The sequence below is a fragment of the Cygnus atratus genome, chromosome Z (genome assembly GCF_013377495.2).
Source record: "Cygnus atratus isolate AKBS03 ecotype Queensland, Australia chromosome Z, CAtr_DNAZoo_HiC_assembly, whole genome shotgun sequence".
Lineage (NCBI taxonomy): Eukaryota > Metazoa > Chordata > Aves > Anseriformes > Anatidae > Cygnus > Cygnus atratus.
The window spans coordinates 60,312,737-60,332,646 of NC_066396.1; the positions used below are offsets into that span (position 1 = coordinate 60,312,737).

At 35.3% G+C, this 19,910-nt stretch overlaps 1 protein-coding gene across 6 annotated transcripts in view; it reads left to right on the forward strand.

The window, feature by feature from the left end:
* FER (FER tyrosine kinase) overlaps positions 1-19,910 on the forward strand; it is a 201,261-nt gene that overhangs the window by 48,256 nt on the left and 133,095 nt on the right. For 5 of the 6 annotated variants that reach the window (XM_035562586.2, XM_050716502.1, XM_050716503.1 and 2 more), the window contains 2 exons: positions 4,121-4,243; positions 9,358-9,547. In XM_035562586.2, coding sequence (XP_035418479.1) covers positions 4,121-4,243; positions 9,358-9,547 — 313 coding nt within the window. Of the gene's footprint in view, positions 1-2,364; positions 2,706-4,120; positions 4,244-9,357; positions 9,548-19,910 lie in introns of those variants that run through there. The other variant, XM_035562589.2, reaches the window with a different exon arrangement.

The window sequence follows — 19,910 nt, forward strand, 5'->3', positions numbered from 1 at the left end:
ACCTTCCGTAGCTCAAAACAATAAGTAACTTACTTTTTGGCTTTTTAGTGCTTAGAAATAAGACATCAGCATATCTAAGTAAAAAGGCTGAAAAACTGCTTTTCTAATAAAAACAGATTTCATCAGAATCTTTTATGTTTGTAAATATGTATCTACATATTTGCCTAGATAAACAAATTCAATGCAGTTTCCAGTATGTCCTGTTACTGATCTTGTATTCAGACACTTCAAAATTCTCTTTTAAGTGTTACTGTATTCAGGATCTTCTCTTTCTGGTATATGTTATACTAGGAACTTGAAGCACAGAAGTTTATCTGTACTATGGTCAGACCAAAGACTGGCTTCACCAACCATCTTCTCTCTGGCATTGGTCAACAGGGAAAACTAGGGAGGAGTATAAGAACAGTGTCATCTCATATTTTTCAGCTTGGAAATGTTATGACTTGGAAGTAGTATTTGTTTGTAAAAGGATTAGATTTCTTTCATGAGTTTGTCCAGTTTCAGTATGTACAAGCATCTATTGTCAGTAGAATATCTGGTCAAGGAATTCTAAAGGTTAACTTCATAATGTATGAACCTGTTACTTTTTAGTTTAATTTTTTTTGACTAAGTCCTTGTTTTGGCAAAGAGTAGGAATAATCTGCCCCTTTCCACTCATGATAATCTAAGCTTCTGTCGTACTCCTACTCTATCATCTTTTTTTCAGAGGAGTCTTTGTTTGTAGTTACTCCTTTCACAAAACTTACTCATACCTTTTATCAAGCTTGTCATCTTTCTTTGAACGTTTCCAGTGTTACTGTATTGTTTTTGAGTTGAGTGACCAGAATTGTACAGGTAGTCCAGATGCATAGTTTAGAAAAGTGCATAATGAGGTTTCCTTTCTTCTTCTGCTTCATTTTTAACAAATCCAAGGGAATCACTCCATTTGATTTCCTGACTGGTGCAGTGTGTCAAGCCAGTGCTTTCATGGAATCATCCATTTTAATTTCAAGATCTAATTTCTGAGTGGTACCGGTCAGTTTACAGCCAGCCATTTGCTGTGTAAATAAAGTTTTAGATTGTTTTTTCTTCTGTATATTTGCTTATTTCAATATGAATTGAAATTAATCTTTTAAATAACAATCCAGTTACTGAGTATTGTAAGATCCAGCAAAATCCTTTTCTGTTCTTCACATTCAGCTCTCTCCTTTATTAGCTCAAAAACATTGTATCAGCATTCTTTGTCACTTTTTAAATTGCCCTTTGTTTGGGTTATTATGAATGTATTAAGTGCAGATTTTTGTGGAGCTCCACTAGCTATCTCCCAGCACTGTAAAAACTGACTGCTTATTCTTAGCTTCTTTGTTCCTTTTTTTGGTTTGCTTTTTAGTGCAGGTGAGAAGCCCTTCCTTTTACAACTACTTAGTTCTCTTTAACTGCTTTTGCTAATATGCCTCATTAACTGCTTCTTAGATTTTTTTTTTTTTGGCTATAGTCTTGATTTAAAATCACTATAGAAAATCAAACCAAAACAGGTATTTGTTTCAACTTACTATGTATTACTAGAAGTTTGCAAGTAAGATCAGTATATTTATCGATAGATGATGATTTTTTCCCTTCTGTGTGTTAAAACAGTAAGAATTAGACTGTTGAACTCAGCTTTATTGTTTAAATTAGTGCCTTGGATCTTTTAAATACTACATCAAAATGTTTATGCATAGGAGAGAGAGTTTCGGTATCTACCAAATATAGATAAATCCAGTACACTGACTGGATTTAATTTCCAGACTTTGAAGGGATACAAAGATGTATATTGATCCAAACTCAATAATTTTGGTTGAATCTGTTGTATTTGTGAGCATACGAGAGACAATCGACAACTTTACATACATAACTTATTGGAGGATTTAATAAAATATGTATCCTTAAAATGCATTTAAGTGATGAGAAAACTGTCTCAGTTTTTCGGTTTTAGGTAAGTATGACTAAAGATTTGACAGAGAGATGTAGTTAAAAGTTGATGTTGACTAACTAACCTTTCTAAGTTGTTAGAGAGACATAGTGTCTCCTGATAAATATTAATGACTGTCTTAGACCAATATTGAAATATTTGCAAAAGCAGAACAGTAAAAAGTTTACGCTTAGAAGATCCTAAAGTAACTCAGAAGTTTTTGGAAGAACTACGTTGACATTGTTTCAGTATGATGCTGTAATATAAAATCAGACATTTCTGAAAAGTTAAGATATTTCAATGTGTTGATTCGTCGTGTATGCAATCATACGTTCCGATGATGAACAATCTGTTAGTTTGGTTTTAATTCATTGAATACTGGTGCTTGTGTATATCTATATTTGGTAGATACTAAAGCTCTGTCTCCTCTGCAGAAACATTCTGTTACAGCACTTTGAAGATGCAAGACAGTGATCTCACAACTACAGATCATCAGCCTAATTCCTGTTATTTCAGCACTTGCAGAATGGATCTTTAAAAAGTCATCATCTATGGATAAAAGATGCAATATACTGATCTTACTTGTAAATTTCTAAGTGTAACATCTGCTTCTTGTGAGTCAGTTGTTGAGCCAAATACAGTGTTGATTAAAATGCTGATTAGAAGGCTGATCAAAAAGCAGTATTTTCAGTTAGAAAATTGGTAATTAATTTTTAAGCAATGTATTAAAAAAGTTGATAGCTGATATTAATTTAGAGACTGTGTAAGAAAATCGTTGTTTCTGAGAAGTTGAGCATACAGATTTCGATAACCTAATAACAATAAAAATGTTTGATTAAAAAATGGGCTTCTGAGAAATGTTTCAAGTGTTGTTCTTATGTCAAAATAAACACATGCAGATGCTGGTTCATTTGGGAAGTAAACTTTTATCATTCACTATATGGCTTTTTTAAATTTAAGTCTTATAACATCTATGACTGGCTGAATAAAGAATGTTTAATCAACATTGTATAAAATATATTGGGAGGAGAGAGAACTAATTCAATGTTAAGATCAAATTATTCATTCTGGTATATACAGCACCGGCAACGTGGGTCCCTAGGTATATAGAGCGTGTAAATTACTCTCAGATGACCTCTGATACTCTCACATCTGGAATAGTTTGGAGCAACAGATCTGTGCAGTAGCAAGTACTATATGTATTTTGCTTTTATTCCACTCTTTACTACTTTACAATTGGGTTTGAAAATATAGAGAAAACAGATGAAGATGAATAGGTGAGGGAAGATGCACACAGTGCTATATATACCACTTCCTTTTGGGCATTCGCCTATCCAAATATATTTTCTATATATTTTATATACATGCACACAAAAGTTTTTTTTTATTTTTAACTTTTCTCCTGGTTTAACAATTGCTTCATGCCAACATATCTAGTTTTATATCTATTTTAGAAGTCATCATTATGTGAGTATTTGTGCAGAGTTGTATGAGAAGTGTGTCACAAAGTCTCATGTTACATTTGTTGACTTTTTGGTTATCGAAATATTTGCTGCTATAATTGCAAAGTTCCATTAATGCTTTTGATGTGCAATAACTGTTTTTCTGTTAGTATTAAGTGTTCTTGTACAAGTTTTTTCTTGACTTTGAATTTTCCATTAGCAAAGATTATGTGGCTTTTAAAAAGTTAACTGTAGAGAAAAGTATACATCTTGTTTTTATCGTGAAAAGTGCTGTTTTAATTGGTAATGCAGGACCTGTTGGTTCTTTTTTCATTGTTTCTAAATGTGTATACATCCCAACTACTAATTCTGTGTATTTAATCAATGTGCTTCAGCAGTCATAAGGTTTTTGTTTTTTGTAAAGCATCTCGTATATTAGCAATATATTAGGAAGGCATTAATTCACAGAACTCATCACGCATTCTAAAGAAAATTTTGTTGATAGAAGAACCTGCAGGCAGCAGATCATTCTGTAACCTTATATGTTTACACAGGCTAGTGTGGATCTGTAAAAATAAAGGTTAATAGTGTAATATAAATTTGTATCCACAAGAAAGGCCATCAAGCACTGAGCAGTATAAACTAAAGACTAATTCTTCTTCTCATCCTCAGGAAAAACAACAGAAGTTTCCAATGTTGTACAGTTTTTGTATTCACAGTATGGATTTCTGTAATGTATGTCTTACAGGTTAAAAACAGTAATAGAAGAACTGATGCAAACACAGCAAACGCTTTTGAGCAAAGAGGAACTTGTGTTGGAACTAGAGAAAAAAATAGAAGAGTCCTCTAAGACTTGTGAAAAGAAGTCAGAGTAAGTGCAATTGAAATTTCAAAATAGAGTAATTTGAGGGTAAAGTGTGTATAATGTAATTCTTAATACTTAAATAAGAAATAATCTCCAGTAGTCTTGTTCTGCTTTTGTCAGAAATGATTCTTATTTATAAACAACAAGTTAGTTTCCCATTTCAAAAATAAACCTTCCCGACTGCAGATCCTTGTTAATTAGAGAACTGACTGCCTCTTTTAAATTAATTTTATTGTCATACTGTTGTGATGGCTGAAGAACTGGACCTTTGGTTAGTGTTGTAACTTCAGCTTGAAGGAAGAAAAGGAGTCAATTTAGGTTGTCTCTTTGATTGACAGAGTTCATTGTGTGCATACAATTTTGTGAAAGACTTTTCAGAGTGGAAGTCATGTAGAAGACTTGTAATCTTTCTTATGCAATAATATGTTTGAAACTTGTCAGGTTGGGTTCATTCTTCATGGCATTTTCTTCAGAGTACTGAATGTAGAAGCAATATACCCTAGGGTACCGCTCAGTAAATAATGAAGGTGAGGGATTAATGGTTATTTTACATGCCATAAATAAATCATTCATCACAATGAGTCATTCTGGTGCCAGATCACTGGTCGTCTTCTACCTCTGGTTAATATTCACATCCTAGTCTAGACTGAAGTAATTACAACAGATTAAAAAAAAAAACACAAAACACTTTTCTGTCTATAGTGATGTTTTTCCAATTCTTCTTGTGACCGGTCATAGTCTTACTAACTTGGTCATAAGTACCGATTTACAATGCCAGTGAAACGGAATGCAATTCCTCAGGTAATACTGTCTGCGTACACAAAAGAAACTTTCTTAGCTATTTGTTGAAGGCACCTTGTCAATTGATGCTATCAATTGTATTTTACTCATATAAGAAACTTTGTGTGTGTTTAGTTACTGTGATTAGATAATTTTCTGTTCTTTCTTTGATGAATTACACATATACTCACAGTATATTTTCCAGTTACCTAATTCATGAATTCATGACCTACCTTCTTGTTGCATGTCACATAAAGGATAAGCAGTCTGATCCAGAGAGTCATGTCATACTCATATATATATGAGTATATATATATTAATAACATGACTTTGTCATTTTTGCTGCTTTTCCGTAGGAATGTTTCATTATTCATTATTGTATTCATTATGTATTCATTATTGTCCTTCTGTCCCTCTGAAAGTAGTTCAGACTATCCCTGCCTTTCCTGCTGTGTGTAGGCTCCTTTGGCTAATCCTGTAGCAGACATTTGTGGTATTGAGAAGATGATTTCAGTCCAGACTGCACCTGTCTTGAGGCTATGTTACTGAGCCTCACCTAAGGTGTTGAGCTTCACCCTTCAGTGCTGAGGAGATCTTCTCTGTAGCTGTTTTATCTGGGCAATATGATGGTAAAGTCTGCAAAACTGAGTTTCCTATTTCCTTCCCTTGAACCAGTTTGGAATTCATTTGCCTCCCCACGTCTTTCTGACCCAGCTTCAGCACTGCCAGACTGAGCTGTGTTTACTGACTTTACAGCTGCAGTCTGTGCTGAGGCTTGATAGTGTTTCTCTGTGTCTAATTCTGGCAGCACTATGAATTGAGCTTTACACCTACTGCATTTTTCATTAGGGCATGTGGTGAAGTGTATCTCCATACCCGATTTTGTGTAACTCCTCAATATTAAACTGTATTGGTACTATTTTCCTGGCACCAATATCCAGTTCTGCCTTCAAATGACAAAATCACCCGCAACATGGAGATTGTTTTATATATATGTGTGTGTGTGCACACAGTATACCATCTGCACTCCTGACAGGGTAGCATATTGGATATTTGGTCTTTGATTCAGTTTACCTTTCTACCACTTTCCTAACTGTTGCCCTCTTCTGGTCTCACAAGCATTTTTTACATAAGATCTCACTCTGTGAGGCTGGTAGTAGCTCTTGCTAGCCACAAGAACCATAAAGTTTGCATTGATAAAAGCCATAGGCAAAGAGTTTATAGATACTAATTCTTTATGCGTAGATGGATTGGTGAATGTTCTCTGATGGATTTGGGCAAAAAGTCAGATGGTTATCTTGGTACTCATCTTGCCACAGTCCAGGAAAGAGAATATAGCACTGGAGTTTCAATATCTAGGATATGTCTTCTCTCTGGATCATGAGTTGTAACCAGTCAGTGTTTGGGTTACTGTCATTTTAGCTATCTTGTATATTCTCCAAAGTTCTGCTGATGGTAAAAGGCCATATTTTCATGGGGAGATCTTTTTTTTTTTTTTTTCTTTTTTTTTTTTTCCTCTCCCATAGTGAGGATCAGATGAAGAACACTGTCTTTAGGAGAGATTATTAATTTTTTTGTGTGATGTTTTTAAATATCCACAGTCTCACACTTAACTTTGCTTTTGGGTCCTCCAGTTGTGGCTTCATACATCAGATTCATCCTTTCTGTACAAGTGATCATTTGGCTGGATGTAAGGGCTTAGGTTCTTTGGTAACTTAGTACAATGCACATGTCTGGGGATATGACATTTTATCTTTTCCCGCCAGTGACAGATGGTTTTATTACTTTAGAACTTGTTTGAATAATCATCTGTCTCAGGATAGTACGTGAAGGAATATTTTGTCATCTAAGACTTCTAGATTTTAGTGTGTTTGAGCTATGCCTATTTCACGTCCAGTGTTTACATGTGCAAGTTATGGCAGAGCAACTTCTTATTGTGTCAACAACAAGGTTGAGTAGTCTCTCCTGCTTTTTTGGACACAATTGAAGCTGTGGATGTGCAAAATTGATAAGCCTTGCAATTTTAAATTTTTTTCTTCTGGATTTTCCAGTAGTTTTGTGGGCAGTGTCGACAGAGCTACTTGAACCTTGTTCAAGAACACAACAACCAACTTCATTTCTGAAGTAGGAATAACATGAGACACATTTGTTTTGGCCAGGGCAAATGAAAAATCCTTCAATATATGCTCAAGTTGTTATCAGGGATAAATTCTAAATTTCCTTTTTTCTCCAAAGGGGAGAGCTCACAGGAGTGTATGTCTTCCAGAAGTTATCCTGAAAGTACAGAGGGACAGAGTACTGTGATTTTATTCAGTACCCTTGTTCTCGGTAGATCTGGTCCTTGACTTCCTTAATCTGTTCTTTCAGACTGTGAGAAATCTGTCTCTTTCTAGACCACATTTCTAGTCTCAGTTGGAGTGTTTTTATAGTTGTCCGTGTTGTACCATTGATGCTTTTCTTTGTTGGGCAGTTTCTGTCCATCTTTGGTTTGGGCAGTTCCTAAGGGTAACAGAGTCATCTAGGTACCTGCTTGATTGTCTATTTTGGAGTGTTTCTTGAAGTTGAATGTGGGGGTTCTTTGATACCTTAATGTAAAGAGCTTTCTCGTGGCCATCTTCATTTAATTGATCTCTCGTATTTTCCAAATGAGGAAATTAGCTTTCTAGCATTTCTTTTAATATTGTCATTTCATGCTTTTAAGACTGAATTTGTACTTGACAGTGTCAATGTAAGAAGGACTTTTTGCTTTTACACACACAGGTCTCCATCCTTCTGGGAGTCCCTCAGACTCTACTTTATTCATTTCTAGGCGAGCTGCAGGGTTTGGGGCTCTGTTTATTTATCTATTTATTTATTTCTGTGTGGGGTCTCCTCAAATGGCTCTCTAGTTGCCCGCAACGAAGGTGGAAACCTTGATGATTGCAGCACAGGAAAGTGGTAAGAGACAAATACAGTCTTTTTATGTAGCTGTCTGCTTCAAGGCCACCTACATTTTTTTTTCATTCCAAATTCGTTTCCAGCTCAAAAACTGATTAACAGTCTTCAGCGCTGCAACTGTTTGAGAAAGGAGAATCTTGGGTCATTAACAAGCTGTTTTTTTATAAGGTAACAGTTTGAAGTCTGTCAGTGTAAGAATGGAGGCATTAAATCTCTCAAATAAAGAAGAGTCAATAAATAGACTAAAAACTGGAAAGTGGACATAAAATGTAACTGTAACTAAATCTTGTTAGTCTGAGTTACTGACCTGGAAGAAAACTAACAGATAAGTTGACGTGACACACTAGTAAACTCGAACTGAGTTCTGTATTGCGCTTGGCTAACGGTGTTTTAATCTATCCAAATGTATCACAGGACCAATGATTGAGTTTGGAAGGGACCTGTAGAGGTCTAACCTCCAGAGGTTAACCAAAATGTAAACTTACACAAACAAAAAGGAAAGTTTATGGTAGTTGAGGGTGGCTGTTGCTCTGCATTAGGAATAGGGTTGGAGGTAACAAGGGTAATTTGAAAATGCTCCTGTGATTTCTGAATCTATTAACAGAAATGTACTATATAAATGTTGGTATGGGTAAGACCACAAATAGAATATGGGATCCAATTTCAGTAGATGTTGCAAAACAGAGGGACATTCAGAGCAGAGTGAAAAATCATGTCAAAAATGAAAAAAAAAAAAAAATGGTGGGGGGGCGCAGGTTTAGCTGCTTGTGGAGCTCAATATGTTTAGCTTAAGAATGTTAAAGAGCTACGTGTGTATAGTCCAAAATATATACTTAAGCAGTAGAGGACCTTTCAGTCCAGAAGATAGAGACAACAGATATCTCTAACCTTAGGCTGAGCCAATTTATTAACCTCATCTTACATTCAGTATATTGAAAATGATTATCGCAACAACTGTGTGGATTGCAGTGGGTTTCTCATCACTGGAAATCATAATCTAAAAGTCTGTTTCTTCTCTAAAGGATGGGGAACCCTAGTGGTTATAAATTCGGTCATAAGTGGATGAAAGTAGTAGTATCTGCATTTATTGTTTTTGTTACAGATTGAAATAAGAAAACTAATGGCAAAGTAAAAAATATTGCTTTTTTGTCTTGTAGCTTTGAGAATTTTCTAATATTGGCTTCATGCGCTTATGTCTTCGAACAAATAACTTTGCTGAAGAATTTTCACACTCTTATAAAAGTTTAGTAAAATTTTCTTCATCGAGTGAATAGATAGTGATTGAGAAAAAAAAACTACACCAAAAAACAGGTTCCAGTATTGAAAATGCTTTCTGTCTGTAGTTTTTGTAAAGCAAAGTATCCATTTTAAGTTGTGCATTTTAAAATTATTTTTCTTTGCAGTATTGTTCTTTTGTTGAGCCAAAAGCAAGCACTGGAAGAACTTAAGCAAACAGTTCAGCAATTAAGATGCTCTGAGGCAAAATTTGCAGCCCAGAAAGAACTACTGGAACAAAAGGTTCAAGAGAATGATGGGAAAGAACCACCACCTGTAGTGAATTATGAAGAAGATGCCAGATCAGTCACTTCTATGGTAAGTTTTACTGAATTGTGCAATTGTGCTATTGTACTTTGTTCCTGAGATGAGAGGCTCAAGACATACATTCACATGGATGACTGAAGTGAATAAACTTCACTTTGCATTTGTGGAGACTTAGTTGTTTAGAAAAACAGTTCAGTTGTGTGATTTATTTTTTTAAAATGTAATAAATTCTAATACTTTATGCATGTCCATAGACTTCATTTGGCCTTCCGTACCCTTTGTGCTAAGGTTCTCATTAGATTGCTTTATAATTAAAAGTGTAAATCTTTAAATAGATTTAATGAACATGACTGAATAGCTATGGGTTATTTTGTCAGCTGTGTTGAAGAAATACATTCACAATTGTAGATAGACAACTAACAGTAAAAGCTGTTGGAATCAGTGCATACATTGTGTAACTGAGAAATTAATATTACATACTCTAATAATTCTTTTCAACTCACATTTGTTTCTTTGCAACTTCTTTTTAAATGTTTACATGCTCTTGATAATCAAAGTAAATTTACTGTTCTACTTGATGAGACACTATGTTATTTTTAAAAGTACTTCACTTTGCTAATATTTTGTGACTTCCTTTTCTCAGTTTTATGCAGCTATATGGAGAGACAGTAGGCCACATCAACAAACAAACAAACAAACAAAAACAACCAATACCTGTTTACTAAAGGGACAGACAGTAGTGTTTGCTTTTATGGATTAGGTTTGACGTATTTGAGGTGTATGTGACTTGTTTTCTTTAGAGGTTTAGCCAGCCATTTGTTTTGGTCTGCAGAGCAGCAGCTCAGTGGAGTGATGATAAAATGGCTGTCTTTGAGAGGAAAGCTTTTGTTTTCTATCTAATTGAGGAACCAAGTTCTCTTTTCTGCATTCCTACAGTTATACTTAACTGTCAGGATTTTCTTGCCACTAAATTTGTTTAATATTTACAAGACACTGTTCATTTTCATTGCTACAAAACATTATTTCATTAAGTTTGAATGCTTACCATGATCTAGGAGGAGATGATAATACACAAAATGATGAGGAAAGAAAATAGGATGGATCAGGAAAATGATTGTGAAAGAACATGAGGCTTAGGGTTTTTTGGAGGTAAGTGATCTTGTTAGCTTCTTTTAATAACCTGCAGTAGTGCTACTGAATATTGTCTGAGCAGTCTGAATGATAGAATGGTATTTTTCCACCCCACTTCAAGGATACTAAAGTCTTTCTTCTGGTGTCCAAACTTCTGTTTCAGAGTGTAGGAGAAAATACTTGCATATATATGTACACTATACAGAATTTTGACCTCAGGATTTTTTTTTTGAGTGAAAGTTACCTATGATAAGTTGTCTTTTGGCTGAAAGAGATGTATACTGAGATTTTTAGAATTACAAGAGAAATACCTTCTCGCATATGTTGAATGCGCCAAGAATAACAATTTTTTTGCTAATTTGACTCCAGAGGATTTAGTCCTATGATTTGTATATATCATGAAAATGGATATGGTTTAAGTGCTGGGTGTTTTCCCATGAATAAGTTATTCAAGACAGGCAAATATCACTTAAGTTTTGTTTAACTATTAAGTTGATAACCTGTGCTAATAAAATGACTAAATACTGATAGGTAGAACTGCAATTTAACTTAATAAAACTTTGTTCCATTTCTTTCAATGTTTTTTCAAAAAAATTAAAGGCATATTTGAGAGGGAAGACTTGACCTCTCAGTCAGAAAAGTAATAGGCAGACTAGCTGTGTATTTAAATAAGCATCCTGTCAATTTGCATAATAGGATTTTTTTCTTTTTCAGTATGACTCCTTAAAATTATGTAGATGATAAATGATCAGAAATGGAACACTCTTGCTGCTGATGCTCATCCTGGCATTATTCAGGAGGATCGTTTCCTCAGCTATAAATGTATTTAGGTTTCTCCTTTTTATCTAAAGCCATGTAACCTAAATGTAGTCTGATACTACATTTGATTGTAGTTACTCCCCTTGGAAAATTAATTGTAAATGCATATTTTAAAAATTGTGTTCTTAATAATGACAAATGTTGTATTGACTTATATTGCGAGCACGCATATGAAGTATATTTTGATATATTCAGTCACAACTGGATTTTTTTTGGTGATTTTAAATTAAAAAGTTGAAGTCCTGTTTATATGAAGTATTTATATTGTATCATATAAATACAGCCAATTTCATGGAGCAATAGTTTGCAAATTGTTTTGTTTCCCATCTCTTACAGTAGGTTATGGTGCTGTAGGACACTAAAAAGTAATGCAGTTGTGAAACACTGATAGGATTTTATAGACAAGCTTATTTTACCTGTGTGCCATCTTATAGCTTCTTATGTTTCCTTGTTCTTTTTTGTGTCCAAACTGTAGGAAAGTTCATATTTTTTAGTCTTCAGTATGGTTTGACTTCGTGAATATAGCTTAAGTTTTGCAGACTGTTAGCTCTATAGTGGTGTTCATGTACACATCTTAAGAAAATAGAAAATTGCTGGATGATTGTTTTGTTCAGTCATGATAGCATAGCAAAGAATAAGAAAAAATCCTGAATGGTTGTGTTCAACAATCCTGGGATCCTATATGAAATAAAAAACACACCACACTGTATCTTTTTTCTAACATTTATAGCTTTGTAATGGGATAACCATGCTTTTGCATGGTTAGAGATATTTAAGCCCCTTAGAATAGGTGCAGTTGCAATATTGTGCCCAATGTAATCAGGAGAATTATAGTTAACTTGTTCTTCTATACTTATATGAAAGTAAGGAGATAGACACTGTGGAGTGGTTGACTATTCTTGGTAAAAAGTTATATTTTTGTCAAAATAATGTAGTATCCAAATTATTATATATTATGTCATTTTACAGAAACTAACTGGAAGCTTGAGCTAGCTTTTCAGTGTTTAGTTAATGAATGCTTGCGTTGTCGTTTCTCTTAAGATACATATGTTTTTCTTGCTATTAATTGGATCAACAGAGTGTGGTAATAGTCCACCACAATTAAAACAAAGAAAACAACAAGAAAACCCCATTGCATCTCATCATCTGATTAGAAATAAAAACACCAAGAATATTTGGAACATTGCAGTGCCAGTGTAAAATTTGCTGAAGTAATTAAGTATAACAATGGTGGTTTGCATTTCAGAGTAAGACTTTACAATTAGAAGATCAGTGTTGACTTGAGTATTGTTACAGAACAAGAAATCTTCAGGGAGAACAAAAGCCTTGCAGTAGACTTAATACCAAATAATAATACAAAATAATAATTTTGTTTAGCATGAATACACTGAAGTCTGTGTGCCATTTTAATATGTCTTTTCCTGTTTTCCTAAATGACAGAAACAAATATTTTAAAGGTGCAAACCCAGTATCTTTAGAAATATGTATTTACTTTTTCTGATAACTATTTAGTGTTTTTTTTTTTTAAATAGAATGCAGCACTTTAGGGCATGTGGGAGTTAAATTGGCACTACTTCAGGTCCTGTTTAGAAACCATATTATTATTTCAGTATTGGCGTGATTCATATAGGCTTATTTTGCATACCTTAGCATTATACTGAACGACTGATAAAACTGAAACTTGATATGCAAGCTCTGCAGTGCTGGAAAGACTTGTCAGCAGGTGGAGCTCAGTGCCAAAAGACTAGTTATGACTGAATAATCTACATTTCTCATCATAATGTGTGTTTAAAAGAGGTAGAGATGAGACACAGAAGTGTGGTGGGAAAAAAAAAAAATTGTTCTCATTTTTCTAATACCCTAAATAATCTGAAGTGGTGCTTTTTTTTTTTTTTCGTGGTAAAATACAACAGTGGTGTAGAAAGTCCCTAATGCATGATCTTCAGCAGCATGTAAGCAAACCAAAGGACCTGCACAGCTCTGCAGCTTATGAAGCAACAGTGCAAAGTTACTGCACTTTCTCTGTGTGCTCTTTAAAGGACTTTCAGTCCAGCTTGGTTGTCAGGATGGAAGGCATTTGCAATACAGACAAGCCAGGAAAGGGACTGTGAAGTCTCTGATAACATGAACTCAGGATAGGTAAATTGGACAGAAGGAAGCTGAAGCATTATCATAGAGCCAGTAGGATGTGTTAACTACCAGTGCATCATTGCAGGAGAATGCTGTACTTAACGCTGTGTGCAGTGGGATAATAGAACATAGGTATCAGCATGAGATTTTACATTTCTGAATTCCTGTTACAGGTGTTGTAGCAGAAGTATGCAAAAGGAACAAAATATAAAATTTCACGTCATTTCTGATTGTTTTTACTCTCTGTTATTCCTTTCTAAAAGGCTTCAGAGATCCTAGTCTCAGTGGTTGCTTTAAAAGTAAGATATGTCAACTTCTGGTGAAAATTGTTTGTGGTAAATATTAAAAAAAATCTTTACAGTAGTTAGGAAAGAAAACATATTAAATGCACAAAACAGTGCTAAAGTACTTATTTTCATAATTTGCTAGTGTTAGTGCATTGTATTCCCATCTCTGCTTTCTGGATACCATGAATCAGTGTTCCTTCTGATAGTGTGATCAACAGACCAATTGTCTTAGAATTGTTTTTGGTCTTACATTCCTCTGCAGGTTTGGATTTGAGGCACGTATTTTTTAGGATTCTCATTAAAATTGTAATTTACAAATTTAATCAATTTGCAAGTTGTGAACTTTTTCAAGATGGTTACATAGATAGTAAAGGGCATTTAGAAGAGTTGACTGTGATTAAACATGCTTCACCAAATGAGTTTTATACGACGTATCATAAGGCCCTTAAATGTATCATGGAGTACCTATGCTCTAGGGAGTCTCATTTTCCCATATTGTCCAAGGCTATATAGAATCTTAATTTTCAAACAGATGCAGGGAAACAGTTAGCTTCTGTGACAGCCCATTGCAGCAACAGCAGAAAGCTTGATGGTAGAGTTGGATTTTTTTTTCTTAGTGACTCAGAAGAATTAAGGCATTTCTATGCTTTGTACTGCAACGCCAACAGCTCCCTTGTCTATCTGTCCATGTAAGTAATTCTCTGCTAATTTATATCTCATGACATTTATATAAAACTAAGATTATATGTGAGAGCGTTTATTATGAACTGGTAGGGGAGTCCTTCACAGTTACTTGATTTATGCATTTCTGTACCTTGTAGACTTCTGCGTTATTTGAAGGTTGTAAAGTTTCTTGTCAATAGAAACAGGACCAAAGTTTATGCAGCATTGGTATCCCTATCCTTTTTCTTATTTTCCTCTCAGCAGAGGAAACACTGCCAGTGCAGTCATGTTGTAGAAATTATGCCTATTAATTTATAAGACTTGGAAATAAACAGTTGTATTTGTTGGATTCCTGGACAGATGGAGTTCAACTAAGTGATCTTTGCTTTGGGCTGCTTTCCAAAGCTTGCTGGCTGGGACTTGTGTTTTTGGTTCACAGACAGAACTTAACATGGAGCAAAGATGCGCCAAATGTCAGATGCTCATAGGAAGTGTGAAGAATGAACTCTGTTATTCTTGCTGTAAGAGTATGTTCTAGCATCTGTTTCTCCATAAGTCCTACCTGCCTGGTAGACATAGGTCAGAGGAAGAACAATCCACAAAGAGATACTAACGCAAGAGACAGGTAAACTCAGCTGTGTTTTTTTCCTGAGTGGGTGTAGGAACACCCACCGGTCCAGAATTTGAGAAAAGAGCTAAAGAAGCCTTTGAGTCTCTTTGCTGTAAACATGCCTGGAAATTTTTGAACTAAAAGATTAATCTGACAGTAATGTTTTGATAGACTAGGACTGAAATTATACATTTCTTAAAGAAATTACCTGGAAAAAAAAGGGTTGAGCAATAATCTAGTCTCTCTTGCATAAAGACGCAAAGTTAGAAGTGTGAATGAACTTTGGGAGGAATTGAGAGAGGTAACTTGTTCAGAGTAAACAAAACTCTCAGAATATTTGAAATGCAGAATTAGTGTACCCTCTCTGAATGAAGGAGAATGTATGTACTTCTCTGAAGTATATACACTTCTGTTGAACTGCCAAATATAGTTCAAGAGCTTTCAATATTCCTTAAGGAAGAAGCCTTCATCATGCTAGTGTTGCAGCAATGTATACCCCTGGGGCATTTGTTATTTCATTCAAAATCTTCCCTGGGAATTAGGAAAGCTTTACTCAGAAGTTTCACGTTGAACAGAAGTCACATACTGTTATCCAGCATATGTTTCAGTATGTGTTGGGATATTTCTGTGTGTGTGTTGGGAAGAAAATAGTAATTCTCTGCTGAAATAGTCATCATCTCCTTACATTTTTTTTCATAGTGATTTGACTGATTAACCATGGTTGTTAACTTGTCAGAGGTAACACACAGGCCTTTAGGTAACAGAAATAATGTGGTGGCATTTGCTAGGTATGTATCATCTCTTTCCTTTTTTTTCCTTTTTCTTTCCCTTTTCTCCTTCCTTCTTTTTTCCGTGGCTGGTTGAAAATGCGCTCATTCTTAAAGGCAATGATAGTGCTTTTGAAAGTCTTAAAGTCTAGTATATGATATTTATTTGAATTAGAATTTATCATTTTAATCTAGTGCTGCTGGTAGTTTGTCACATTTGAAGAGTACAATTTTATGGGTTGTTCTGCTGCTACTCCTCTTTTCTGCCATGTGGGGAAGCTCTTCCCTGCTACAAAATGAGGAATCAGAACAGTAGTCTAATCAGTTTTTCAAAGCACTACCCTTATGATACAGGCCAGATCGCTTTTTGTTCTAATTTGTGTTTTTCATTGTTGGTGATCTTTAATTTAATTGTGGGGTAAATGATAAAATCTGTTTTAGATGTTGCTTTTTTTTTTCTTTGTGTCATCCTGCAGTAAGGTAGATGTGAAACATTTCAGGTCAGCATGGGATCCAGGTGCTTGTACAGCAACATTAATTGAGAGTTTTAGATTGCTTAAAGTTTATTGTCTGACCTCAGGCTGTGACTGAGTATGTCAGCCCCATGTAGATGTCTTGGATACTCTAAGCCATGAAGAGACTAATAAACAGAGATGAAGCCTACTTTCCTACAGGCACTTTTCAGTTCTTGAATCAAAAATGCCTTGAATGGTAGGAGAGGAAAAATACCATTTGAGATGTGATAGTCGTTGTAATCCAGTCAAAAAATCCCAGGATTACTTGTCTCAGCTTCTTTTTACGAAGGTACAGAAACAGGACACAGAAAACATTTTTAATTGACTGTTGTATTTGGTAGCGTGAGAAAGGCAATGACATTTACGTCAAGATAACAGTAGATATCCAGGAGCTTAAGAAACTAAGGTCATCATGCTAAGAAGAAAAAAAAAAACACCTTGGAGTATTCAAGATGCATGGAGAAGAGTCATTTTTGAAAAATGATGGTTTGGTGCACTGTTGGAACTGTGAGTTACTTTAATATATATATATAGATACATATATATATATATATATATATATTCCTATTCTATAAGATCGTGTGGGCCAAAAGCAGGCTTGTTTTCTAAAAGTTAATACAAAGTTTTTCTGCAAGCAAAATAATTTTTAAAATTTTCTCTTACTGTCAGCCTTTTAATTGCAGAAAACAAGGGTTTGTTGTCTGGAAACTATAAGGACAAATCTGTACAACTCTTTAAAAAAAAAAACACACACAAAAACAAACAAACAAAAAACAACAAACAAGCAAACAACCCAAAGCAAAACAAAAAATCCCCATGACTTATTGATAGAGTAGCTAAGAAAGACTTGGTTGCCTTGAAGTTTTCTTTAGTTACACAGTACCTTTAAAGAAAAGGCCTTTGCTGCAAAAAAATGATATGTCCTCTTTCAGAAATCCTTATGATTCTCTCAGCCAAAGAAAAAACAGAGGACATTGTTCTTGGGAACAAGTTTTTCATCTAATAGATGATGAATTTAGATAATCCCTATACCATGTGCTTGTAACAGGCCCCATTATTCCTAATCAGGATTTACATGAGCAACTAGAGTTCTTAGTTAAATAGTTTATTTTCTAGAAACCCTTCTAGGGAGTTACTAAAAGCAGTTGGTACATGTACTTCATTTGTCTTCTTATTAACCTTTGGCAACTTTACTAAGATTCATAAACATGACATTTTGAGAGAAATGCGATTATAGATGCTTACTTTGTTAGTGTGTCAGAGTAACTTGTGATACATGGGAATCAAGTTACTGAGAAGTCATCTTCTTGGTGTTATTCATTGAAGTTTGATTTCACTTTAAAACTTCTTATATGCAATATCAAGAGATACGATGGGACACAGGTCCTAAATAGTTGTTAGGCTGCAGTGAAGGCCTGCTTCTTGAAGAGTATGGGTGATCCTGAAGATGAAAGTGACCCCAGAGGGGCAATGCCCTCAGCAATATGGCACCGTATTCCAGGGTCTGAGCACAGGGGTCAGAAGCAGATGCTTTTATGAGGGTCTGTGAGTGGCTTCAGAAACAACAGAGCAATGAACTATCCAGGAGTCCAGGGAAGACAAAAAGGAAGGGGCAGTCAGAAACAGGGCTGAAGACAGGGCTATGACATGGGTCCAAAGTCCATCCAGGGGTCAGGGCCAAACACAGGACTGGAGAAAGCTACAACATACAAATCAGAGGTCCATCCAGAGCCAGAGATGGAGCTGGAGGCAGGTAACTTGCTCAGGCCAGGGTGCAGCACCCAGGGCTGGGCTGAAATCAGGCCGGTTGGCCCGTGCACAAAGAACAAACTTGCAAATTTGAACATGCATGGAATATTTTACGTGTTGTCTGTGTTAGTAGAATTAGAGAATGTTTCCTTGAAACTATGACTTTGCCTTTTTCAGTATGTGTTGCCACAGTGATTCATCAAGTGTTATATGAAAGCATAAATAGTATGTTAAGGAAAAATACAGGATGCATGTGATACAGCCTGAGAATTTAAACAACCAGGAACTATATCTGCAAAGTTTTGGTTTTGATGGGCCTCAGGATTACTTGTTTAATTTCTAAATCTTGGACTGAGGTACTACAAGAAAATAAAATTGCTCAGTGTTTGGGTTTATATGTAACATGAACTTTTGTAATTCCCCCTTTAAATCAGATTTACCTAATTTTGCCAAAACTTTGCAAAAATGCAGACTTTCACAGTGGCTAATGTGACTGCAATTATCTTACTCTGGAAACCTGTATTTAGCATTTACTTACTGACTGTGATAAAGAGGAAAACAACTGTAGGTAGGAGACAGAAATGGAAACTTGAATATGTTGGGAGGGGGACTTAAAAGAGATGCTTGACAGTCTTGATAATTTCTGTATCACGGTGACCTGGAATTTTAATCTTATCTGCTAGCAGCTTTCTTGAACAGAGAACCTGTTAATTGTTATGCTGAATTCATTCTGAGTGAGCAAAGAATGTCACAATTAAAGAGAAGCAAAACTGATGTAAAAGGATCATGTGACTGAGCAGTCATTACACCCAGGTGTGCAATAACACTGTGCTACAACGGAACATGAATTTTGCATTTTTTTTAAGCGAGGGAAGAGTTGCTTGGAGAGTTCTTCTTAAAATAAATTAATAAAAGGTAAAAGTAACTTTTGCTTAAATATATATATATATATGTATATATATATATATATCTTTTAGGTGTACAGGCTTTTCATTAGTTTGGAACAGGAACATCTGTCCTCAAGGAAACTGGAGGTTCAGAACAGCTGGTATAAATGGAGTTTGCTTATGTTACCTAGTTTGATGTAAAAATTAGCTGTTACTGTATAATTTTGGTGTGGACATAAAGAGGAAGCCATGGGTGGGAATCATAGGCGTTTTGTAGTAGAATCTTGTTACAGTATAATTGTACTTGTTTAGTGATTGTTGTTGCAAGGTCCAGGCTATGCTAATACATGAAAAGGCACGTAGTGATAGGACAAGGGGCAATGGTTTTAAACTAAAAGAGGGAGGTTTGGATTAGATATAAGGAGGAAATTCTTCACTCAGAGTGTGGTGAGGCACTGGCACAGGTTGCCCAGAGAAGCTGTGGATGCCCCATCCCTGGAGGTGTTCAAGGCCAGGCTGGATGGGGCTTTGAGCAGCCTGGTCTGGTGGGAGGTGTCCCTGCCCATGGCAGGGGGGTTGGAACTGGATGGTCTTGAAGGTCCCTTCCAGCCCAAAGTATTCTCTGATTCTGTGACAACTACATATATACCATTAATGAAGAGATGTTTCATCTTCAGATAGTTTTTGTATTGGGTGATTAAGTAGATTTTTCTTAAAAATGTGGCTGTTTTCTTCTAAGGCTGTTCTTGCTGGTGAAACATCCTCTTTGTTACACAAGCTCTGCTTTGAGCCAGTGTGGTTGTACCCAAATCTGTGGCCCTCTATTAGAGAGTCTTGGTGCACGTTAGTTTGCTGC